At 44.9% G+C, this 26,587-nt stretch overlaps 2 protein-coding genes across 4 annotated transcripts in view; both read left to right on the plus strand.

The window, feature by feature from the left end:
• Nucleotides 1-11,502: 11,502 nt before the first annotated feature.
• LOC115133439 (embryonal Fyn-associated substrate-like) lies at nt 11,503-25,489 on the plus strand. 3 transcript variants are annotated; one of them, XM_029666661.2, is made up of 8 exons: nt 11,503-11,650; nt 12,224-12,600; nt 13,768-15,207; nt 16,049-16,168; nt 16,695-17,687; nt 17,864-17,938; nt 22,886-23,008; nt 23,339-25,489. In XM_029666661.2, exons 2-8 carry the CDS (start codon nt 12,589-12,591, stop codon nt 23,519-23,521), a joined length of 2,946 nt encoding a protein of 981 aa, XP_029522521.2. In that variant the 5' UTR covers nt 11,503-11,650; nt 12,224-12,588; the 3' UTR covers nt 23,522-25,489. The 3 variants fall into 3 exon arrangements, with proteins under 3 accessions (XP_029522521.2, XP_029522518.2, XP_029522520.2); XM_029666658.2 differs by having other exon boundaries at nt 11,504-11,650; nt 22,751-23,008; XM_029666660.2 differs by having other exon boundaries at nt 11,504-11,650; nt 12,309-12,600; nt 22,751-23,008.
• Nucleotides 25,490-25,746: 257 nt separating this feature from the next.
• The window catches only part of LOC115133440 (apoptotic chromatin condensation inducer in the nucleus-like), a 31,201-nt gene continuing 30,360 nt past the window's right edge, over nt 25,747-26,587 (plus strand). Inside the window, 1 exon segment of the mRNA XM_065021851.1 lies at nt 25,747-25,911. Coding sequence (XP_064877923.1) covers nt 25,777-25,911 — 135 coding nt within the window. The 5' untranslated portion in view covers nt 25,747-25,776.

The raw sequence follows: 26,587 nt of genomic DNA on the forward strand, positions 1-26,587 counted from the left end.
TTTTGGCAAGTCGGTTAGGAAATCTACTGTGTGCATGACACAAGTCATTTTTCCAATAATTGTTTAGACAGATTATTTCACTTATAATTCACTGTATCACAATTCTAGTGGGTCAGCAGTTGACATACACTAAGTTGACTGTGCCTTTAAACAGCTTGGAAAATTCCAGAAAATTATGTCATGGCTTTAGAAGCTTCTGTTAGGCTAATTGACATAATTTGAGTCAATTGAAGGTGTGGATGTATTTCAAGGCCTACCTTCAAACTCAGTGCCTCTTTGCTTGACATCATGGGAAAATCAAAAGAAATCAGCCAAGACCTCAGAAAACAAATTGTGGACCACACGTCTGGTTCATCCTTGGGAGCAATTTCCAAATGCCTGAAGGTACCATGTTCATCTGTACAAACAATAGTACGCAAGTATAAACACCATGGGACCAAGCAGCCGTCATACCGCTCAGGAAGGAGACGCATTCTGTCTCCTAGAGATGAATGTATTTGGTGTGAAAAGTGCAAATCAATCCCAGAACAACAGCAAAGTACCTTATGAAGATGCTGGAGGAAACAGGTACATCCACAGTAAAACGAGTCCTATATCAACATAACCTGAAAGGCCGCTCAGCAAAGAAGAAGCAACTACTCCAAAACCGCCATATAAAAGCCAGACTACGGTTAACAACTGCACATGGGGACAAAGATCGTACTTTTTGGAGAAATGTCCTCTGGTCTGATGAAACAAAAAGAGAACTGTTTGGCCATAATGACCATCATTATGTTTGGAGGGAAAGGGGAGGCTTGCAAGCTGAAGATCACCATCCCAACCGTGAAGCACTGGGGTGGAAGCATTATGTTGTGAGGGTGCTTTGCTACGGCAGGGACTGGTGCACTTCACAAAATAGATGGCATCATGAGGTAGGAAAATTCTATGGATATATTGAAGCAACATCTCAAGACATCAGTCAGGAAGTTAAAGCTTGGTCACAAATGGATCTTCCAAATGGACAATGACCCCAAGCATACTTCCAAAGTTGTGGCAAAAGGGCTTAAGGACAACAAAGTCAAGGTATTGGAGTGGCCATCACAAAGCCCTGACCTCAATCCTATAGAAAATGTGTGGGCTGAACTGAAAATGTGTGCGCGAGCAAGGAGGCCTCCAAACCTGACTCAGTTACACCAGCTCTGTCAGGAGGAATGGGCCAAAATTCACCCAATGTATTGTGGGAAGCTTGTGGAAGGCTACTTGAAACGTTTGGCCCAAGTTAAACAATTTAAAGGCAATGCTACCAAATACTAATTGAGTGTATGTAAACATTTGACCCACTGGGAATGTGATGAAAGAAATAAAAACTGAAATAAATCATTCTCTATACTATTATTCTGACATTTCACATTCTTAAAATAAAGTGATCCTAACTGACCCAAAACACTGAATTTTTACTTGGATTAAATGTCAAGAATTGTGAAAAACTGAGTTTAAATGTATTTGGCTAAGGTGTATATAAACTTCCGACATCAACTGTACGCGTTGGTGCAGCTGTTATGCTGCGTGTTTTATATATTGTGTATTACAGGTATCGTCCCGTATCGTTTAACAAGGTTTACCCTTGCTCTTTTGTTTGGGTACATCCCAGTGTTTTTGTATACGTGTTTTTGGGGGGTTTATTAAAAACCCCTATTGTGTATTCCTGCGTCTGTCTCCAAATCCTTTATTCCAGCATGAGAGTGGGTGGTAGATACAAATAAACTTCAGATCTATCCCCAATTGGCCAGCCACCTGTGCAACCACATCTCCTGTGAAATGGGTGTCATTGTCTGCGGAAAGAAATTCTGGAATAAAAAATCTAGGAATAATTTCCCTTACCAGAAGTTTCGCTACTGTTTTGGCATCACAGTGCAAGGTTGGAAATGCTTTGACCCACCTGGTAAAGCGGTCAGTTATTACCAGTATCTCTTTCTGTCTTTCCATAGCTAAATGGGTGAACGGGCTGGCCAGCGCTGGAAATTTCCCTACTTTCAGGGGGGTACCGTAACCAGTGTTCTAATGCATGCATGTAGTACATTTAACATGTGTGTTTTGCAACTTTCAATCAGATTTGGACAAAACCAGGTGTCAGATATTAGTCTTAACATCTTCCCCCTTGGCGCGTGACCCACCCCTTGGGCCAGGCGACACACAGAGGAGACGAGAGGTAGAGGCAGAACTGGTTTGCCAGAGAGGGATCCACAGATCATCAGGGCCGCTAGAGCAATCTCTAGACTCCCACGAGGGATGATTAAGTGCATCCGCAGTCTGGTGTTGGTCCAGATCAGTGATTTCAGACGTACACAGGGAGGCAAGCAGAACAGCATGAGTATGGCAGCGGGAAGTAGCATTCTTAGCAGCAGCATCAGCAGCAGCTGCATTACCCAAACTAACGCTGTCAGTGTTACCTGTGTGGGCATAGCTAAGAATAGCTAACTCAGCTGGAAGCAACATGGCCTCCAGCAGGGCTTCAATCTGTAAACAGTGTTTAATAGGGGTATCAGACAAAGTCCCTACCCTTCCAAACGCCAACACAGGAGAGGCAAACACCAATGGCGTATGCAAAGTTGTAGTTGATTCCAAACAGTGTCACACTGTCCAGGGGTCAGGACCTTAGCCATGAGAGCTCTGAGGTCACCCAGGCACAGCTGATGGTGTGAGGCTATAACAGTCTCAAAGGTGTGAATGCACCTGTCTGCTCTTTAGATAGGCGGGGCAATTGTTTCGCTGCTGTGTCCAAGTCCCCAAAACTCCATGGTTTGTAATCATAGTACGGTTGTCCTGTAACAGAGGGTTTTATCACCAGAGGGTAAGTTCCCACAGGACGGTCATCTTCACCTGGCTGTGTCTTCGTCCATTCAGTTTGTTTCATCTCCAGTCTCTGTGACGTTCGGGGCTGTATGTTTTTAAATTCACCCTGTAATGGTGCTACCTCACTTTGCACCACCATGTTTGATAGGCGCCTAAATGTCTCCCTCGATTGATCCAGTTGCTGTTTTATGTTCTGTTGGCCGCCGGCATGCGCTCGGGAGTCCTTGTGACTCTCGCAAGACCCATATTCTTCATCATCTTCAGTTCCACTTTCGTGTTCTTTTAATTGTTCACATTCTCTCTCCTCTCTCTGCTTTTCTTCACACTGCCTTATGTAAATCAAATCAAATCAAAATCAAATCAAATGTATTTATATAGCCCTTCTTACATCAGCTGATATATCAAAGTGCTGTACAGAAACCCAGCCTAAAACCCCAAACAGCAAGCAATGCAGGTGTAGAAGCACGGTGGCTAGTAAAAACTCCCTAGAAAGGCCAACACCTAGGAAAAACCTAGAGAGGAACCAGGCTATGAGGGGTGGCCAGTCCTCTTCTGGCTGTGCCGGGTGGAGATTATAACAGAACATGGCCAAGATGTTCAAATGTTCATAAATGACCAGCATGGTCAAATAATAATAATCACAGTAGTTGTCGAGGATGCAACAAGTCAGCACCTCAGGAGTAAATGTCAGTTGGCTTTTCATAGCCGATCATTGAGAGTATCTCTACCGCTCCTGCTGTCTCTAGAAAGTTGAAAACAGCAGGCCTGGGACAGGTAGCACGTCCGGTGAACAGGTCAGGGTTCCATAGCTGCAGGCAGAACAGTTGAAACTGGAGCAGCAGCACGGCCAGGTGGACTGGGGACAGCAAGGAGTCATCATGCCAGGTAGTCCTAAGTCATGGTCCTAGGGCTCAGGTCCTCCGAGAAAGAGACAGAAAGAAAGAGAGAAAAAGAAAATTAGAGAGAGCATACTTAAATTCACACAGGACACCGGATAAGACAGTAGAAATACTCCAGATATAACAGACTGTCCCTAGCCCCCCGACACATAAACTACTGCAGCATAAAGACTGGAGGCTGAGACAAGAGGGGTCAGGAGACACTTTGGCCCCATCCGATGATACCCCCAGACTTGGCCAAACGGGCAGGATATGTATTGATATGTATGTATTGTTCACTTGCTCTTTCTTCACATTCCACTCTCTCTCTCGTCTTATCTCCTCTTCTCTTCTTTCCCTTTGTTAAGTTACTTCCACTTATCCTTTTGTCTCTGTCTTCATCATCGCAATGTCGTCTGATTTTGTCAACAGCTTTATCCATTTCTCTCTGCACCTTATTTTTTTGAGCTGCCATGAGGTCCTTTTCCGTGGCAACTCCAGGGTAGAGAAGGGTAGAGAAGCGTTGAGTGTGCCCTGGCATCATTCCATATATCCCCTAGTTCTTGATACATTCTACCCGGTGGCGGTGGTGGAGAAGAATTATTGCCTGGAGCTAGTAGTTCGTTTGGGAGTAGTGGATAAATTCCTTTAAACCTATCTCCGCAGTAGGGAGGGGGTGGTGGAGCATATGGTGGGGCGTTGCATTCTAGAGGAAACTTCTCCGTCTTGACGGAGGCAGGGTCTTTGATCTTTGTTAACTGTTTCTTTAAGCAGGTTCAGGTTCTGTTGAGTCCAGAATAGGTTACCTTCAGTTTTCAACATTGCTAAAGCAGTCACAGAAAACAGGGTGGATTCATTTATTTTCCTTGGTTTTATTTACCTGTCTTCTTTACACGATATCCTGTACATGTTGATACTTGGTTTTATTAAATGACCCATCTGTGGGCCATCTATATTCAGAGGCGTCTTTTGTCCAATCATGCCATTTCTTGAAACCCAGTTTGTCTTTTTCCATGGTGGGGTATTTCCCAATTAAAAACTGGAGGGGTGGCGGGTTTCATTGCGACCGGCCCCTCAGACAACTCTGAGCTTGTCACGACTTCCACCGAAGTCGGTCCCCCTCCTTGTTCGGGCGGTGTTCGGCGGTCGATTATCACTGATCCATTTTTCATTTTCCATTGGTTTTGTCTTGTCTTCCTTCACACCTGGTCCCAATCCCATCAATTACATGTTGTGTATTTAACCCTCTGTTTCCCCTCATATCCTTGTCAGATATTGTTTGATTATATGTTTGTGTATTATGTGTTGGTGCGTGACGGGTTTTGTACCCACTTTTATTTATTTTGTCATTTTGGTTTTGGAGTTTTGTGAAGCACTGATTAAACAACTCCGTTTATACCAAGTTCGATTCTCCTGCGCCTGACTTCCCTGCCACCAACACGCACCCATTACAGAGCTCCCGTCTGCCATATCTCAAATGTTATTTTATTATTATTTTTTTTTAAATTAGGCTCTGTGTGTAATGTATAGATAAATGAACTGCAAAATATCCCTATATGTGAATATACACTGCTCAAAAAAATAAAGGGAACACTAAAATAACACATCCTAGATCTGAATGAATGAAATATTCTTATTAAATACTTTTTTCTTTACATAGTTGAATGTGCTGACAACAAAATCACACAAAAATTATCAATGGAAATCAAATTTATCAACCCATGGAGGTCTGGATTTGGAGTGGAAAACCACACTACAGGCTGATCCAACTTTGATGTAATGTCCTTAAAACAAGAAAATGAGGCTCAGTAGTGTGTGTGGCCTCCAGGTGCCTGTATGACCTCCCTACAACGCCTGGGCATGCTCCTGATGAGGTGGCGGATGGTCTCCTGCGGGATCTCCTCCCAGACCTGGACTAAAGCATCCGCCAACTCCTGGACAGTCTGTGGTGCAACGTGGCGTTGGTGGATGGAGCGAGACATGATGTCCCAGATGTGCTCAATTGGATTCAGGTCTGGGGAACGGGCGGGCCAGTCCATAGCATCAATGCCTTCCTATTGCAGGAACTGCTGACACACTCCAGCCACATGAGGTCTAGCATTGTCTTGCATTAGGAGGAACCCAGGGTCAACCACACCAGCATATGGTCTCACAAGGGGTCTGAGGATCTCATCTCGGTACCTAATGGCAGTCAGGCTACCTCTGGTGAACACATGGAGGGCTGTGCGGCCCCCCAAAGAAATGCCACCCCACACCATGACTGACCCACCGCCAAACCGGTCATGCTGGAGGATGTTGCAGGCAGCAGAACGTTCTCCACGGCGTCTCCAGACTCTGTCACGTCTGTCACATGTGCTCAGTGTGAACCTGCTTTCATCTGTGAAGAGCACAGGGCACCAGTGGCGAATTTGCCAATCTTGGTGTTCTCTGGCAAATGCCAAACGTCCTGCACGGTGTTGGGCTGTAAGCACAACCCCCACCTGTTGACGTTGGGCCCTCATACCACCCTCATGGAGTCTGTTTCTGACCGTTTGAGCAGACACATGCACATTTGTGGCCTGCTGGAGGTCATTTTGCAGGGCTCTGGCAGTGCTCCTCCTGCTGCTGGGTTGCTCCTGCTGCTGGGTTGTTGCCCTCCTACGGCCTCCTCCACGTCTCCTGATGTACTGGCCTGTCTCCTGGTAGCGCCTCCATGCTCTGGACACTACGCTGACAGACACAGCAAACCTTCATGCCACAGCTCGCATTGATGTGTCATCCTTGATGAGCTGCACTACCTGAGCCACTTGTGTGGGTTGTAGACTCCGTCTCATGCTACCACTAGAGTGAAAGCACCGCCAGCATTCAAAAGTAACCAAAACATCAGCCAGGAAGCATAAGAACTGAGAAGTGGTCTGTGGTCAGAACCACTCCTTTATTGGGGGTGTCTTGCTAATTGCCTATAATTTCCACCTTTTGTCTATTCCATTTGCACAACAGCATGTGAAATTTATTGTCAATCAGTGTTGCTTCCTAAGTGGACAGTTTGATTTCACAGAAGTGTGATTGACTTGGAGTTACATTGTGTTGTTTAAGTGTTCCCTTTATTTTGTTGAGCAGTGTAATTGTCACGCCCTGACCGTAGAGAGCTTTTTATGTCTCTATTTTTGGTTTGGTCAGGGTGTGATTTGGGTGGGCATTCTATGTTCATGTTTCTATGTTTTCTATTTCTTTGTGTTTGGCTAGGTATGGTTCTCAATCAGGGACAGCTGTCTATCGTTGTCTCTGATTGGGAATCATACTTAGGTAGCTTTTTGTCCCCTCTCCTTCTGTGTGGGATCTTTGTTCTTCGTTTGTGTGCAGTTAGTTTGCACAAGGAAGCTGTTCGGTCGTTGTGTTCGTTATTGTTTTGTCTAAAGTTTCACTTCAGTAATACATATTATGTGGAACTCAAGGAACGCTGCGCCTTGGTCTCATCCTTCCGACAACAGCCGTTACAATAATCTATCCCTTATGTCGTGTACACCTATTGAGAACAGGGTGATAAAGTAAATGATGATTGAATACCATTGTAATGTATGGGTGGTGTAAAAGAAATGTCCTCCATGGAGCAACCACGGAACAGTAAAAGGTTCAAGATGGTTTATAACTGGTATAACCCCCACTACGATTCTGGTATCCCTGTGATAATGTTCTCCTTACAAAGGAGAAACTACTACTTCAAAACTAGTTCATTCTAAAATAACACGGGTCAGTAACACACGGGTCAGTAACACACGGGTAGGTCTATTTCCTATGCGTTAAGGTTTATACCCCCACAGGCAACTCTTCGAGCATCTGATCCGAATGTGCGTTCAGTTAATTCAAATACACGGGCATTATATTGTTTATAACTAACTCCTGGTTTAATGTTCCACCATCCAGTCATAATACACAGAAAATATCATAAACGGAACAATAACAGATTCAGTTATCAGAAAATATTTCAAACTCAATTCTATCAACAATTTTATACTTGGAATTTGTGCCCTAAGACCTATCACCAAGTCTCATCACAATAATCTCAACAATCGCTGTTTTTACTTGGAATTTATGACCTAAGTTCTATCACCAAGTCTCAAACATTTAACGTATATGTATAACCTACTTCCACCTAGGTGGTCTGTGCTTCCTCCCAAGGGTTGTCTAACAATTTCAAACATTCAATTATTCCAGAGAAATGTAGGTTTGTGTAAATTTAACAGCAAGGCACCACTTACTTGCCAGAATGACTCATTAACCACAATGTGCTCTTGCAAATGACAGACTTTAGATATAACAGGCATCTGCTTACCTTGTAATTTTGTAGTGCTTGCATGTGGATCAATGGTCAGTCCAGCGAAGTGGTCACTCGCTCCTGGCTAGTATGCCAAATTGTTGGTCAAGTTCTTCAACAGATGATCAGGTCTATATAATTATCAAACATATATATTGGTAGTAGAAAGGAAACACAGACTCTCTGTTTAAGTATTACAATTCTCCTTTAGTAATAACATTTGTAGGCAGAAGTTGGTACAGAGTACAGTATATGATAGTACAGTATATCCCCAGTCCTCCTTGCAGGACTTTCCCTGGCAACAACATTTTAATAAATCTAACCTCCTCCTGACAGCAACAACCATCCTGTCAGCAGTTAAAAGCTCGGAAGTGGGTTTGACCGAAACTTGACCTTTCATCACAGGTATAGGGTCATAACAAGGTGAAGGAGTCTAAGCATCTTCTGACAGGTGGCTGTTTTCATCAGGCCTGCTGCAGCCCTCAGATAGCCTTGGGGCTCAGACTCCTTCTGAGCATAGGCGGTTTCCGCTCAAAACAGGTGTTAACACACACAAAGAGGTCTTTACAGTTTGTCATACCACATTTTATTAACCCTTTAAAAGGTATGTGGCCTTGTTTTAACCCCTTCCGTTCCTGTGATTGTCCTCGAGGCACGTGTCATTGCGCTGCTAGGGGGGGGTACTGTCACGAATCCCTCCGGAACTTTCATCACGCACACCTGTCCCCTATTCCCACTGATTAGTATTTGTATATATGTGCCCTTTGGTTTCCATGGTCTTGTTGATTATTGTTACTATGTCCGTTGGTACGTGTGAGCACCTGTGCTGTATGTTCTGGGATTTCGTGCCCTTGTGGATTGCGCAGATGATTACAGGTCTCGTCCGGTGTGTTAATCATCGTGCGCGTGTGTTATTTATTCAAGGTACTCCACGCTCTTTTGTTTGGGTTTCAACCCTGCGTTTTTGTTACGTGTTTGATTGGACTTCGTCCCCGTGCACACAGTAATTTGGGTGAAATAAAAACCCATATTACGCATTCCTGCATCTGTCTTCCGAATCATTCATACCAACGTGACATTTGTTTTTTAATCTGTTACTATAACCTAACAGCTTCAGACACTTTCATAATTTTCTCGGATTGTTCCTATTTTCAACTATTTTGTCATTAAAATAATAAATATTATTTCTTGGCCTTCTGTATCATCCTGTTGACCTCATTTCTTAATTTCTTATCTATAAATATATCATCTGCCCTGAATTTCCTAAACTCCAGAAAGCGTTAATTTCTATGCTTAATTGCCTTTAAAATGTTATAATTGATTCATGGTTCAGTTCTTTGCTTAATTCTAACCTTTTAAAAATTTTTTTTTACTGTAGCCTGCTTATCTACAGCATGTAAAAACAATAATTTAAAATGTCCCCAGGCATTCTCCTCCTCAACCAGTCCAATTTGCTCAAACAATGAACAAAAATATCTGCACCATAATTCTTCATAGCCCTAATTTTCATTAAGTTATGACAATTCAAAACTGTTTTCTGAACCTTCCTACTACAGAAAAGGATGGAATGACCACCGAGCCCATAGTTTACAACCCTACTACTATTTGATATCCTTGATCTATCCGACACCAACACAAGGTTAATGATGGTTTGGGTAGAAGGACAGACCCTGGTGGGCTCATTAATCAACTGGTAAAAAGCAAACATGACAATTCTTAAGATCTTTAAAAGTAGTATGGCCCTATTAGAGCATATCTGTATTAAAATCACCAGTAACAATAACCTCTGATTTACCAAAGTCTGTAAAGTTGGAACACGTCTTCAACAATTCATAAAACTTGTACTGGTCTGGTGGTCTATAACAGGTTCCAACTACAATAGGTTTACATTTTGGTTGCTTGCTTTTCTAAAGTTTACCAACCTTGCCAGCAGGCATGTCAGCTAAGATAGGTAGGCAAGCTAGCTGCTCTAACTTGATTGATAGCCTGAAATTGCATCTTGGTAGTTATGAGGTTGGGAGATTGGGAACCTATCTGGGCTAAACAGGGCAAATCTGAGGGGGTACGTGCACCTGTGCCCCATATGAGCATGTTGCCCCTGCTGTTGACTGCCTGTCTGTGTCTTGCTTTTAACATGCTGTGATTGCTACATATAGCTTGCCTAAATGGCTGCATGTAACTCCCCTTCTGAAAAAATAACATGAAATTGCTAGACAACCTTTTTTGTGTTCCTGTTTATGTTTGCAATAACCTATTGTTACAACAGACAAACTAAATTTGTTTGAACTGTTTTGTGTACAGGTGGCAGTAGAGTCACATAGTGACTGAGCAGCAGCTGAATGGATGTAGGCTAGTGGATCCTGCATGCGCAGAAATCTCAGTATTTTTGCAACAGTAAGCCTGGTTCTAGAAAATCCGGAAATGGTCTGTGTAAGTGGGCGTTCCCTGTCTCGTGTGAACATGCTTTCCCGCGTGAGACCAATGGCTCTGGTTTACTTATTGTCCCCTCCCCACTCAATTCAATTTAAATTTCAGGGCTTTATTGGAATGGGAAACATATGTTAACATTGCCAAAGCAAGTGAACTAGATAAAAAAAAAAGTGAAATAAACAATACAAATTAACAGTAAACATTACACTCACAAAAGTTCCAAAATAATAAAGACATTACAAATGTAATGATCTCCCCACCCGCCCCAACTATAAATATTTTTTTGCAAGTGATGTCTCCCTTCTGGGGCACCCGCTCTGCGGGACGGGGGAATAGGTAGACCAGAGTGACCCTGCCCAATCCGAAAAAAAATAGGGAGTGGGGTGTCTCGCTTTCTCTACTGTCTCCGTCATGAAGATACTATGTATGTACACGCATCCTGGCGCTAAGCATGCAGCATAGCAACTTCTTGCTTTGCCATCTGCTTGCATGCAAACTACTTAGTTGGTTACCACATCTCTCTTTGCCTGGCCAACACGGCACGTACCTTACCCCCAGAGTCTCCAGAATAAAATGCTGAAGGTGGAGCTATAAACTTCGGTTTCGCCATCCTCAAAATTCTTGCGCGTTTACCGCAAGAGGGTTGTATTCAATGATGTGTATAAACCCTGGATATCTGACAGGGGGTGCTGTATTGAATCCACCGCGCAGTCATCTTGGTAATCCTCCATTTAAAAAAATATATATAAATGCACTTATTAATGTCTACATTGGTTTATGACACGTTTATTCTATTACAGAAACCTGAATGCATACTTTTCAATTGTATTATGTTAGCTAAACATACAAATAAAACAATGAAAAATATATTTAAAGTATTTTTTTAGAGAGTACTAATGTTACTGTCCCCACTACAATGACAAAAATACTTAAATACATGTAATTTTTTTCTTGAAACATTTCACTGAAATATTGTGGAATTCCATTCATTCCTATGGAGGACTGCTCCGAATGGGAAGTGACAATATGGCCGACTGTGTTTTTCAAAGCCTCTCAATGGCCATTTTACAATCAAGGGTTTGTGTACATTGTTGATCGTATCCAATTACGTAGTCCTTCTCAGGAGGGAGAGAGAAAAGAAAAATCTCGTTGACCACGAATTCCCTCTGCTGAAATAAGGGAATGCTCGATATCTTTATTTTCTGGAGCATTAAGGGTAGGTACGCTAGCTAACGAAACAATAAGTGAGTGTAATTTGATGCCTGGCTGAAGTTTGCTCGCTGCGAATGGATTTCATGCCCCCTTTTGTTTTGCCAGCTACTGTAGCTAGCAGCTAGCTAGCCTCCATCGATTTTACATACGTGGATAATGTTGGTGAAATTGTTTGCTAGCAAAATCTTGGAAATGCATTCTTTTTGCGGTATATTTTAATTTGATCAGCGAGAGGGTAAGATGCTTGCTAACTTTAGGGGGCGAGTTTACGTTAGTTAAGAAATAAGACGTAATATCTATGCCATGGTCTATGCTTTTTACTGGGTGATCCCAATGTCCGGCACTGACACAACCTCTGAGTAGATTACTTATGTCGTAAATTAAGTTTACTCATCTCCACGATATTATAGTACAGGTATCAAAATTAGAGCTAGGATGTGTGACCACAATATTGGATACGGTAAGAATACCACTGAAGTTATGAATTGGTTATATATCAGTGGTAGACACTGACATCAAATATTGTTTACAAAGTTACAGAACATCAATAACTGATCATCATCATTCCCCTGACTAGGATTCTTCTTCAGTGGTTATCAGGAGTGTGATCTAAAGATGACATCACGATCCAGCCCAACTGGCTTTTCTAATTTTCTTGACAGTTACTGTCAACAACACTGAGCCAAGAAGGAGCAGTTCAATCATGCCCTCAACACAGAAGAACCCATTGGGCTTTGGCGAGCGAAGAAAGCTGGACATCTCTCAACCTTTGCAGCCTTGAAGGAGGCTGGTGGTGTTGCCCTCGAACACAACTTGGATCGTGTGTTTGGACTCTGCAGCAGTCACCAGTTCACCTCTTGGATATAGATGGAGGACCATGTCTGCTTGTGAGTCTGTTTGACCCAACATCCTGACAGGAGCACTGTCTGAGGAAGAGCAAACATGTCCCTCTCAGTGAGTAGAAATCGTGTGTGTGTGTGTGCGCTTTTGTATGAGAGATGGTGATTAAAGCGGGCACAGATGGAAAGGCGCCCAACTGGTGACATGGCACTCTACTGCTGTTTCAATCCAGGGTACTGTTTGAATACTTTAAAAAATGCATGATCCTTTTTCCTTTGGGAGAATCATCATGACGTAACTGGATCGGGCGTGTTTAAGGACATTTGGCTGAAGTGAACCTTTCGTTTTTCCCATCAAATACTGTCAAATCAGTGATTACATCATTCAGGGAAGGGAATGAATGAAGGATGCGTTTTTAAGTAATTGAATATTGTCCTGGCTTCCATCCACTTGAGCTGGTGTTTGAGTATAGCTCTTATTCATTTGGCGGTGTGCGAACCGTAGCAATGTGTTTTGCAACCTAAAACAAAAATCTAATCGGACAATCAGACACTGTTTCACTTTGTTTGAAAACGTTTCCTTGAGACTGAACATGGCCCGGGGCTCAGCTTGTGTCTCTATAGCCAATCCCCAGGGGGTTAGGGCTTTGAAAAGGAGAACATGATAGGAGGGCCAAGGGATGGCAATTAAACCCCAAACTAGAGACAGATGTTGCCTACCTCCCTCCCTCCCTCCCTTCCTTTTCTCATTACCATTTACTCCTCTTGTCTTTTAAATAATTGACCTCCCTCCTCTCACTGTCTCTTTTCTATTCCCCCTATAAGTAAGTAATGTGTGCAGTGACTGAATATGCAGTGATTCAGCACTTATATCAGTATGTATTTATTCATTATGTGACTGTGCTCTGAATGAGTCTCTCTCTTTCACACCACTCTGTTTTGTTTTGCTTCTCCCATCCCATCTTTCTCTTCTATTCACTAAGACTGTTATACAAATAGCTATTCTCAATCTCTTTCTTGGCATCAAGTCAATGCATTTGTCTATGTCCAGTCAGTATGTAGATGTGTGCTTCCCAGTGTGAAGTCAGGCCATCTCTCTGTCTCTGCATGCATTTCTATCTTCAGTGTGTATGTACCCCTATGAGTAGGGCCCAGACTTTTTCCAGACCACGTGTTAACTAGGATAGTGATGATTGTTTGTGAATCTCCCTTTATTTCTGAGTAATTATTGTGTAATAAGTGATTATTCTTTTTTTGGTTATATCTTTTTCGCTCTCCTCAGACGGTGCTGGCGAAGGCCCTGTTTGACAATGCAGCAGAAAGCCCTGAGGAGCTGGCCTTCCGGAAGGGAGACATCCTGATGGTTCTAGAACAGGAGCAGGGAGGGGGTCCTGGCTGGTGGCTTTGCTCTCTCCACGGGCGCCAGGGCATCGCCCCCGCCAACCGCCTCCGCCTCCTCCACACCGCCCCCGCCCCAGGGGTCGACTCCAGACCCCCCAGCCGCGCCCCCAGCGAGGACTCTGTGTACCTCTCCCCAGTCCCCCTGGCCCGCACGGCAGTCTCCACGGAGGATGTGGATGGGGTCTACCGCACCCCACCTAGCCTGGGGGAGGCCCTTTACCAGAGCCCAGGGGCGGTGCCTGTCGCCTCTAGACCAGGGGTCCTCCGGGAGGCCGAGGTAGGGGGTCGACCCCGCTCCCGCTCCAGCTCCGGCACACGCCCCTGTCCCGATTGGGACGTTGGGGTGACGGGCCGCCCCCGCTCGCCATCCCTCCGGTCCAGAGGCACAGACTCCGCTGGGAGCCTCTACCAAACCCCATCCACTCCCACACCTCTCGGGCCCCAGCACCACAGGGGTCTGGCTGGAGACCCTGGACCAGAGAATGTCTACCTGGCCCCCGGCGGGATTCCTTGGGCGGTGGGTCTAGCTCCAGAGGGGCCAGAGGACAACACTTACCTGGTCCCCAGGGAGACTGTAGCGGCGGTAGGCCACTCTGACGGCTGTTACCTGGTCCCCAGAGGGATGGTCCTGCCCAGCGAGGAGGTCTACCAGACCCCCACAGGAGGGTTAGTCGGGGGGACTGTGTCGACCCAGGTTACTCCCATCACTACTAGGGTCCTGGAGGCTCAGAACTTCACCCTTTCACAGATAAACGGGGGCGGGGGAGCCCCCCTTAAGCCCCTCACCCCTCAATCCAAACTGGCACAGGACACCCCTCGGATGATGTACCAGACCCCCACCCCTGTGGGAGCAGGGATTCTCAGGACTCCACCCGTCCTCGCACAGGGATCCCCCAAACCTCAGCTGAAAGGGGTGACCCCCAAAACCCCAGGGACCCCTGGTGGTCAGGGTGGAGTGCCCTCCACCCCTCCCATCACCAGGGGGAAGCTAGCTCCTTCTGCCCCCCTCAGGGGTTCCCCCTTGCTGGCCCGAACAGGACAGGGACATGGCCGGGTGCCTGGATCCCCAAACTTTGCTCGTAAGCCCCCTCCTCCAGCCCCTCCAGTGAGGGGGGTAACCAGAAAAGACTTGCCCCAATCCGTAACCCCTGTATCCACCTCTCAGCCTGCCCTCTCCACCCCCCAGTCGACTCCTGTACCCCAGTACCAAGAGAGCAAAGATGGAAGGATGGCGTCGAATGAAAAGAAGCCGAATGGGCAGAATAAGAAAGGCGAGGACGGAGAGTGTGCAGATCCTGATGGCGACAGCCTCGATGAACAGGTAATAGAGAAGAGAAGTTCAATGTCCCTGCTCTCTTTCTTTCCTGCCCCTCTTATTCCATCTCTTTCTCTCCACAGTCTCTTGTCATTAGGCCCAGAGTTTTTCCCTGTCAAGTCATGTAGTCAGGGAAAACGCCAATCCTAGTTAACCACTAACCACGTTTCCATCCACAGTTTTAGTGCAAGTAAAGTCATACCGTTTAAGAGAACAAAATCACAACAGCTGTGATGGAAACAGGACGTTTCGGTATTAACTTGATAAATGCCGCCACATGCCGTGGAAACTCCTTTTATTTATGTGCAAAATATTGATATAACAACCATCATATCGAAGTAATATTGGAATGACGATGACATGGTGTGTGGTCCTCCCACTACGACTCGGGAAACCATGCAGTTTATTGGGCTACACATGAAATAAGTGATGAACTTCACAGGGCGGTGAATGTGCACGGTGATGACCTTGATCCTCATTTCCAATAAATATCGATGGTCTTATTCTGGTGACATGATGATCAATGCTTGACTGCTGTATGACAAATACAAATATTCTCTCTCTTATCCATAATAATGTCATCATGTAGTTGAAAATGCGACGGAAACACATTGAACATTCAATTTTTATGCAGTACGTGAAACCTGAGGCGGGAAAGTACATTTTGTGTGGGAAAATGCACATATTTTCTTTATGCGGATTTTTGAATATTCGCATGAAAATCTGTGGCCAATTGGATGGAAACCTAGCTTATGTGAACTAAATGTCTGACATTGTGACCTTGTGCTTATAACAAGCATATAACAGTCTTATAACATGCTGTCTTGTGGTCTGCCTGGTCTCCTAGGTGTATGATACTCCTCCCAGGAGTAGGTGGCAGCGGCCAGCCCCAGCAGCACTGTGTGATGATGACAGTATCTACAACACACCCCGCTCCCTTCCCCCACACACTGACCTAGAGTCAGAGGTCAGTCAGAATCCATCCTCTACAGTACAGAGACCACCGGTCTCCTCTCTCACTCTGTATTTCTCTCTCGACCCCTCTATTTATTTGTCCCTCTCTCTCAGCTCTCAACTTTCCATCACCTGTTCTTCCCTCCCTCGGCTTCTCCCTTTCCGCCTCACTCCTCCCCACCCCTCTCTCTCTTCCTAACCCCCTCTTTCTCTCTCAGCTCTCAACTTTCCTCCACCTGTTCCTTCCTCCCACAGCCCCGCTCTCTCTGTCACACCTGTTTCTCTGTCTGCTGCAATCCAGTCTGTCTGGTCTGAATAGTGCTGCTGCTATTTTCTCCCTGTCACACCCAACTGTTTATACTGCAGTGGGAATGTATAAGCCAGGCTATACAATCTCCTCCTCTTTTCTCCACCCTAGAATATACATCTATAACAAACAGTACTAATGACCAATGACCTTAGAATGACTGATTTCGAAAGGCTTCAAGAACAATGACAGTAATGGTAGAGCTTTTTCTCTCTCTCCTTCCTTCTCTCAGGTCTATGATGTTCCCACCATCATACTTAGCACATCGTCAGAGCCCCAGCAGCAGACTGTCAACGTCCCAACGGCTGTTATTACTGATGAATCGGACGAGGACGTTTACAGCCTCCCAACCCTTCCTGGCCTACCCCTGGGCCTGGCGGACATGTCCACCATCGCCCACCTAGAGGGGACGGAGAGCGGCCAGGTCTACTCTGTCCCCGGCTCAGGGAAGAGGGCTCCGCCTGGGCTAGGCGAGGGCAGTGACCCGGGGTCCACCACCGAGCCGGACTGTGGCGTCTATGACATGCCCGCTCTCACCCTTGACGTCTTGCCCTCTTCGACGATGTCAACGTCGTCTTCGTCTTCCACACGTCGGCTATCTGTATCCAGTAATGGGTCTGGTGATGTCCAATGGAGGAACTCGCTTTCGGGCCTTGTCCAATCGGTGCTTAGCTCTGCCTCGTGTGCCCCTGTCTCCTCGAGGGATCTGGCAACCTCACTGGCTGAGATCCTGTCCGTCTGGAAGACGAGTCAACCCGACGAGGTCCCTCCCCCTCTCCAACAGGCTTGGGCCCATCTCTCAGACCTACTTCCTGCTTTGTCTGCCGGTGGCCACGCCCCTCCATCAGATACTCTTCTCTCTATGGTCCAACGAGCGCTGGAGGACTCCACCATCCTATTTCAGACCCAGGGGCGGCCCCGCCTCCCTTCCCAGGACTCCCTCTCCCGAAGACCCCTACCCGCCCTGCCCGTAGCTGAGGTGAAACCAGTAGGGAGCAGTATGGGACCACGCAAGGGTAGCTGGATCCAGGAGAGACCCTTACCCCCCACCCCCCAGCCGGCGTTCCCTCGGCCCCCCGCACAACCCTCCACTGTGACCATGTCCATCACTGTGGGGCAGAGCGACGGAGAGGAGGGGATGGGGAACGAGTACGCAGGAATAGGTCTGACACCTGCCCCGGCACCACTTCCTCTTGGAGACAGTGTGGGATACGTGAAACTGCAGGTCAGTCTTCAGTCTTGCTGGCACCTGTCTGCATTTTCCATTGCGTTTTACTCATTAAGCAGACACCTTTATTTAATAAGTGCGCTTGCTGAATCCAGTTTTAATAGACCGTATCTGATGTCTGGGACCATAGCTGTATGTGTAAAAGTGATGTATCTGTCTCTTTTCCTCCCCAGGGAAAGCCAGAGCCTCCCTCAGATGCCCGAACAGAAAATAGGTCAAACCAGACCCTTCACACCACAGAGCCTAGGGTAAAACACACAATCATTCTCACACCACACGTACTGTCCAATTGTCACACAAACGCTCACACAATCTCATTCTCTCACACACACTCCATTTTAACACCCATCACCACACATGAATTTTCACACCACGTACACTCACTACACTCTCAGATGAATCATTGATTCCGTTTATGTATTTACTGATGAGCTCCTACCAATGTTCCCTTATTTTCTGGGGCACTGAGATCAATTCTAGGTCTTGTGAGCGGGAACTTGAACGTTGTAAGAATCGCATTGTGTTGTATGATGCAAGAAACCACTTTATAAAATAAATTATTACCATACAGAGAATTAAACAATGTAGACTACCTCTCTGTCTATTGGCTTATTTGCATATTCAATGGGTTGAAAAACACTGGCCCTTTTATTTAACACACGCTTTTTTTTACCTGACTGGCTTTTTGAAATGTAGCCTATACGTTTTGTGCTCTTGTAGGAGGCAGTAACTCCCCAACGCTGACCTATACTTATTTGTAACTAGGCGAATAACTTGCTAACTAGCAAAGAATGTCAACAAATGTGTATACTGCGCTCCGATCTGAAAAGCGTAGTCACCCGCGGCTGATTCCAAGACCGCTCTTCAAATCAAATTTGATTGGTCACATGCACATGGTTAGCAGATGTTGCATTAAGTGTAGCGAAATGCTTGTGCTTCTAGTTCCGACCGTGCAGTAATATCTAACAAGTATTCTAACAATTTCACAACTACCTTATACACACACAAGTGTAAATGAATGAATAAGAATTTGTACATATAAATATATGGATGAGTGATGGCCGTGCGGCGTAGGCAAGATGCAGTAGATGGTGTAGAGTACAGTATACCCTACATGACTCATCTCATATGTATATGTAAACATTTTATAAAGTGGCATTGTTTAAAGTGACGAGTGATACATTTATTACATCCAATTTCTTTATTATTAAAGTGGCTAGAGATTTGAGTCAGTATGTTGGCAGCAGCCACTCAATGTTAGTGGTGGCTGTTTAACAGTCTGATGGTTTGAGATAGAAGCTGTTTTTCAGTCTTTCGGTCCCAGCTTTGATGCACCTGTACTGACCTCGCCTTCTGGATGATAGCGGGGTGAACAGGCAGTGGCTCGGGTGGTTGTTGTCCTTGATGATCTTTTTGGCGTTCCTGTGACATCGGGGGGTGTAGGTGTCCTGAAGGGCAGGTAGTTTGCCCCCGGTTATGCGTTGTGCAGACCGCACTACCCTCTGGAGAGCATTGCTGTTGTGGGCAGAGCAGTTGCCATACCAGGCGGTGACACAGCCCGACAGAATACTCTCGATTGTGCATCTGTAAAAGTTTGTGTGTTTTTGGTGACAAACCAAATTTCTTCAGCCTCCTGAGGTCGAAGAGGCGCTGCAGCGCCTTCTTCGCCACGCTGTCTGTGTGGGTGGACCATTTCAGTTTGTCCGTGATGTGTACGCCGAGGAACTTAACTTTCCACCTTCTCCACTACTGTCCCATCGATGTGGATAGGGGGTGCTCCCTAAGCTGTTTCCTGAAGTCCACGATCATCTCCTTTGTTTTGTTGATGTTGAGTGTGAGGTTGTTTACCTGACAACACACTCCGAGGGCCCTCTCCTCCTCCCTGTAGGTCGTCTCGTCATTGTTGGTAATCAAACCTACCACTGTAGTGTCGTCTGCAAACTTGATGATTGAGTTGGAGGCGTGCATGGCCACGCAGTCACAGGGAGTACAGGAGAGGGCTGAGAATGCACCCTCGTGGGGCCCCAGTGTGGAGATGTTGTTTCCTACCCTCATCACCTGGGGGCGGCCCATCAGAAAGTCTAGGACCCAGTTGCAGCAGACTGGGATAGGGATTAATTGAATATGTCCGTAAACACACCAGCCAGCTGGTCTGTGCATGCTCTGGGCACGCGGCTCGGGATACCATCTAGGCTGGCAGCCTTGCGATGGTTAACACGTTTAAATGTTTTACTCACGTTGGCTGCGGTGAAGGAGAGCCCGCAGGTTTTGGTAGCGGGCCGTGTCAGTGGCACTGTATTGTCCTCAAAGCGAGCAAAGAAGTTGTTTAGTTTCTCTGGGAGCAAGACGTCGATGTTCGCGACGGAGCTGGTTTTCTTTTTGTAATCTGTGATTGACTGTAGACCCTGCCATATACGTCTCGTGGCTGAGCCATTGAATTGTGACTCTACTTTGTCTCTATACTGACGCTTAGCTTGTTTGATTGCCTTGCGGGGGGAGTAGCTACACTGTCTGTATTCGGTCATGTTTCCGGTCACCTTGCCATGATTAAAAGCAGTGGTTCGCGCTTTCAGTTTTGTGCGAATGCTGCCCTCAATCCACGGTTTCCGGTTGGGGAAGGTTTTAATAGTCACAGTGGGTACAAAATTCAAAAAGGCACTCGCACACCTGAGCAATCTACTTTGCAGGTGCATGGCAACAATTGAACAAGATGAAGGAAAAAGGAAACCGCACACTGCTCTTGATAGTATCACTGATATTTAATAAGCTTACGTATCCGCCTCACGGCCTTCGTCAGCTTTTGTGATTTTTTAAAATATTTGCACCCTTATGTAGACCTAGCCCCACCCACATCCGTTCCACACATCGAATGGGTTTGGAGTCAAAGGAAAAACAAATAAGTGCTACCAAATATCAATATGCATTTCATAAATATTACAAAAGTGTATATATAAGACATATTAAACACGTCTGTAAAATCTCAATGAGGACATAGCAAGTTTTTATTAGTCATTGGGTACATCGTACGAAAAACAGTAATCTTAAATAGGCACATAATTCATGTTCAAATTCACAACATAACAAACATAGGCATTTCATCATTAAGTCCTTTTGGAAATAATGTCTGGAGGGTGAAAATCCCCAAACATTCTCTTTTACTTAGAGTATTATTGAAATCACTTCCCCTGTCTGATATCTTAACTTTCTCTATGCCACAAAATCTAAAGGTGAAAATGTCATGCTTCAGGTCATCGAAATGTACTGCGACTGGATAATCCCTGTCGTTTCTCCTGATTGAACTTTTGTGTTCACTAATTCTCTGTTTGAGAGAACGAGAGGTTTTACCGACATAGCAGAGCCCACATGGACATTTAATAATGTAAATAACATGGGTGGTGGAACACGTAATAATGTAATTTATTTGGAACCGTTTTCCTGTGTGTGGGTGTCAGAAATATTCACACTTCATCATATTGTTGCACTGTGCGCATCCTCTGCATTTATAGCTACCATTTGTTAGAGGGCGTAAAAGGGCCTGGCTGATTTTCTTTTGTGGCTGGCAGTTGGCATGAACCAATCTATCGCGTAAATTGCGACATCTCCTATGCACAATAAGTGGTGGATTTTTAATAGTCACAGTGGGTACAACCTCACCGATGCACTTGCTAATAAACTCGCTCACCGAATCCGCGTATACATCAATGTTTGTTGTCTGAGGTTATCCGGAACATATCCCAGTCCACGTGATCGAAGTAATCTTGAAGCTTTGAATCAGATTGGTCGGACCAACGTTGAACAGACCTGAGCACAGGTGTTTCCTGTTTTAGTTTCTGTCTATAGGCTTGGAGCAACAAAATTGAGTCGTGGTCAGATTTGCCGAAGGGAGGGTGAGGGAGGGCTTTGAATACTTTGCGAAAGTTAGTAGCAATGATCCAGAATGCTGCCAGCCCGGGTCGTGCATTCGATATATGCTAATAACATTTTAGGGAACCTTGTTTTCAGATTAGCTTTGTTAAAATCCCCAGCTACAATAAATGCATCCGCAGGATATGTGGTTTCCAGTTTATGTAGAGTCAAATGAAGTTCTTTCGGGGCCGTCGAGGTGTCTGCTTGGGGGGGATATACACGTCTGTGATTATAATCGAAGAGAATTCTCCTGGTAGTTAATGCGGTCGGCATTTGATTGTGAGGAATTCTAGGTCAGGTGAACAGAAGGACTTGAGTTCTTGTATGTTGTTATGATCACACCACGACTCGTTAATCATAAGGCATACCCCCCCCCCCTTCTTACCAGAGAGATGTTTGTTTCTGTTGGCGCGATGCGTGACAACCGGGTGGCTGTACCAACTCTAATAACCTATCCTGAGTAAGCCATGTTTCTTCTTGGGCTACCCCCGCCAATAGAATTCTACTCTGTTGAGCTCTGGCTCTGCCTTCATCAAAATCAGACTAAATTTAGCAAAGTTAGATTTGTTTTGGTTTGTTGCATTGAAAAGTGGCTGAATTAATGTTGATTCGATCACAGAAAAACCATTGATCTATATAATGCCAACTAATGGGGCAAATTCAGTGAAGTTCAATCTCTGCTCAGCCTAGCATTCCTCCGGCAGTCCTGGAGGAGGTGCGCACGACCACGCATGCGCTCAGCTTAGAGGGAACGTTGGCTTGGACTGTCCTTCAGTCCAGTGAGTCAACATTGATCTACCTAACTGTAGGTTACATTGACAGTAAACCTGCTCTCTCTCTGCCCCTTTATCCAGTTTCAACCTGCCTGGATCAACTCAACTTGTTTACCTTAACAGTATCTCTCCCTAAATCTCACAGTTTCTCTCCTTCTGCCATTTTTATGCTCACTAAATCTCTAGGCTTAGGTTGCATCCACTTGTCATAGGCACACAACAAGAGGTCATCTGTGATTCTAAGAATTTGACATAATTGACAATTGGGGCCCATGACACAATAAATGGCAGTTCCATGAGTGACAATGTTCATTCTTTACCCTTACAATGATGGCTCTATCTCACTCTCTCTTGTCTGTCTTTCTCTTTCTCTCCATCCAGTTGAGCCCCTCCCCTCCTCTGCCCGTCTCCCTCTCTCTGGAGGACTCAGAGTTGCTCTCCTTCTATTCTTCCCAGTCTCTGTCCCACCTCTCCTGTCTGGCCGATTCCATTGACGTGCTCTTCCGCACCGTGCAGGGGAACCAACCTCCCCGCGTCTTCGTTTCCCGGGGGAAGAGTTTGATCGTGACGGCACACAAGCTGGTGTTCATCGGGGACACGCTCTCCCGCCTCCTGACCTCTCCTGACCTCAGGGCAAAGGTCAGCACACATTTCATGACAGGGTTGTTTTCATTAGGGTACACTGTAGCAAAATGTTTTGAAACTGGAAAATGAAAACGAGTTAAGGTAGTCCCTCCCCGTTTCATTCAGTTTTTCTTCAGTCTGGTGCCTAATTTACACGATGTTGCATTTAATTCCAAATGTAGGGTTTGATATGACATATAAAGAACAGCTTGTAACAACTCATATGAGATTTAGGTCAAGGTTTAAGGCATTAGGGACAAGATTATGGACTTTTAGTTTAGATTAAAATGCATATTGTCCTATGATGAATCCATAATCAATATCTTTTTGTCTTTCTCTCCGTAGGTCACAACCTCAGGTGGGCATCTGTGTCAGGCCCTGAAGGCTGTCGTTGTGGCAACGAAGGGGGCAGCCCAGAACTACCCATCAGTCGCTGCCACCCAGGAAATGGTGAACTGCGTGGCCGAGCTGTCCCAGCATGCCGCAGGCTTCTCCGGCCTGCTGCAGCGCCTCGCGGAAATATCTTGACATTATTTCTTCAACGTCTCTTCTTATAACGTGTTTACAATACATTTTCTCTCTACTTTGAAATGCCTTAGTTGTTGTTACAATGTGTTATCTTTCCAATTGAACAGTTTGACGTTTTAAGTGAGGTTGAAACATTGAATTTCAGTCCAGAAGAAGAACCTGAACTGTGGCTCAAATTCCCACCCAGTTAGATTTTGTGTGTTCTTGTGTGTGTTGGTTGGATTTTGGTTCTTTTAATACCTAGTCACTTCTGTGCTTTTGGTGCCAAGCACACTTTTCATCTTGTGTGTCCTGATTGATGAACATTGTTTTTGTTTGAACCCTGTTCGTGACAGTCAGTGTCCCTTATGGGCCACTGTATTATTGGAGTCGGACTATTTCTGTTCGGTTGCCATTATTTTCTCTTACATTGAAATAACTGTTTATTTTCTTTTATCTTTGCATCCTTATTTATTGTAGGTAACCATCCACCCCCCTCTCCAAAAATATAAATTGAGCCTCACATTCTGCTGTGTGTTAGTGCTATGGAGGAGAGCAGGGATAACTTGATGAAGGTGCAGTTGGTGGGTGTGTATGTAAACGCCGTGGCAGCTTTACTGTGTGGGCTTGGTGTTGCATTTGAGAATCAAATGTAATAAAACAACACTGTAAAAAAAAAAAAAGTACTTATAGGATGTAAACTATAGGAGTTTAAAAGATGTCTAAATCAGATCTGGGACCAGATCACTCTTTTACCCCCTGCAGTTTCCTACCTTGCAGTCTGGAAGACGGGGAGTGAAAAGAGTGTTATATATGAGTGTTTAAACAGGACTGAGATATGATAGATGGCACGATTTGAAAGAGAACATGAGGGGGGGTACTACTCTTGTGAAAGGGATAATGGTGGAGCAGTAGAGCGCTTAGTCGGTCATGTTTGTTCCCACAGTTAGGCCAAGTGGAAAACCTGTATGTAAACTTTTACTTCTCTCCACTTGTCTCGCTTTCCATTCACTCGCTTGTCCCCCCCCCCTCTCCTTTTCTCTCGATTTCCCACACGCATTTCACCTTTCGTCACACACCCTGGCTTTCCCACACAGCTCTAGGTACTAGTTTGGCCATATTCGTTCTTGGGCTACTCCTATCCCATCCTCTCAGATCCTGATAAGTGCATAAGGGGGTAAGGGATAGTGGTTAATTTGGGACTGGGGAGCAGGTTTCTAGGCTTTTGTGTTGTTGAAAGGCACTAATTGCCCCTTCAAACTCAATGCTACCACCCACACCCTCACTGGTACTGCTGTCTCAAAGTCTATGCAGCAGTGGTATGTTGGTGATAGGAGGATAAAATTAACAAAGATGCATCAGTGCCAAGAAAAAGTATGAAGAACTTTCACCAAGCTCTCGTGTTTTGCCTTTGAGCTCTTCCTAGTGGAAGGTAGCAGTATTTCTACAGAATGCCTGCCTGCACAGCGCACACCACATCCATGGCCTGACAGTAGAAAATAATCATCATAATAATAATAATTGTATTTATTGATAATTTTGTATTTGCTTTATGATCTGCTTGGCTTTAAGTTGCTTTATTTCTTATATGCACGTATTTAACAGGGATGTTTTCACTTCACACAGTGAATTACATGTTACTACAATAATGGTTCAAAAGAACAAGTGGAGAAGAGCAGTTAGTTTGATTGAGCTATAATATTTTTTTTTGTTACTTTTTTTTTTTGTACAAGAATATATTTTTGAAAGTTTTTACACTAAAGTGAAATTGTTGGTATTGGTTCCATGGCTAAAAAAGCCATATGGATCTATCCAGTCTACATTTCATGAAAGTTGAACACTACAATGATGCCTGAATATGGTTCCCCTCAAAAATGCACAAATACATTTGTACAATTACATTGATTGTTCTGTCTTGCTGTGGATTATTTCTGATGAAAATATGTCTATGTATTTTTAAAAGGGTGTTTTAAATTCACTTTGTTGTTACATGGTTTTTTGTCAATATTTTTCTGACATGATATTGTGCACTGTCTGGTTCTGGAAAGGACACTCACATGGATAAGTTAAGTTTAAATAATGTGAAGTCATTTAAAATAATTTTTGAAGCGTTAACAAGGCTAGTGCAGTATTGGCTGGTAATTTACAGTAGGAAAGCGATCTCTTTCCACCCCCTCCGGAGATTTCCGAACCGTGACGTTAGCGGGGATTCGGAAGACGTAGTGACGCCTGTTGGAGCTCGAGCGAGTCGACAGAGCGAGTGACAGGAAAGCAAAATGGCGGATGAAGATGTTACGCTGAATGGTAAACCTCTACAATCGCTCCGTGTGGCAGACTTGAAAGCCGCTTTGGAGCAACGATGCCTCCCTAAAAGCGGGGCGAAAAATACACTCATTAAGCGACTGAAAGGGGTAAGCTTGGCTCAGGTTTTTGCTTCTATCAACAAGCTGCTCAAGTTCAGTTGGAGGCTATAGAGTGGGGTTATAGGCCGTGTGTCGGTAGTTCGGGGGAATGCATAATATTTAGCACTCATATCCGTGCGGAAGATTTCAAGTCTAGCGAATTATGCATCAGTGTGTTTAAAGATGTCGAAGCAAATTTAAAACTATGTCTAGTGTGGTACAACACTCTTCAAAGTTGAGATGTGTTGCACGGCCCGAACTGAAGGCCCAACTGGAGTGTGTGTTTATGCTAGCGAGCTAACTAGCGGGACTAGTCCCTCTACTGTATTTTTGAGCTGCTGTCCTCGGGCCCGCGCTCTGGGAGGAGGGGGCAGGGGGATTGGGTACGCGCCTGCCCATATACACGGTTTATAGTAGCTCACTAGTTACATAGTTCGCTTAGCAAGACAAGCATGTTTAGGAGATAATTAACGTGAAATTGCTTTTCTTTTCCTCTTCAATTTACTATTTGCCTAAATTACATTTTCCTAAACACTACCACAGCTGAAAAATAAATCGCTTTCCTAAACACTAGTGCTGCATATGAATGTGCCCACCATCAGAATGAGCAAATCCCCAATTGCATTATAATTGCCACATAAGTGGCGTAATAACTTAATTGCACACAATGCTCAGCAACCACACA

Source organism: Oncorhynchus nerka, linkage group LG8 (genome assembly GCF_034236695.1).
Source record: "Oncorhynchus nerka isolate Pitt River linkage group LG8, Oner_Uvic_2.0, whole genome shotgun sequence".
NCBI lineage: Eukaryota > Metazoa > Chordata > Actinopteri > Salmoniformes > Salmonidae > Oncorhynchus > Oncorhynchus nerka.

Excerpts from the sequence above, each read along its gene's own strand:
- LOC115133439 (XM_029666658.2), top strand. Across the intron at positions 17,688-17,863 it reads TGGGATACGTGAAACTGCAG|GGAAAGCCAGAGCCTCCCTC; the intron begins GTCAGTCTTCAG and ends TTTCCTCCCCAG. Across the intron at positions 17,939-22,750 it reads TTCACACCACAGAGCCTAGG|TTGAGCCCCTCCCCTCCTCT; the intron begins GTAAAACACACA and ends CTCTCCATCCAG.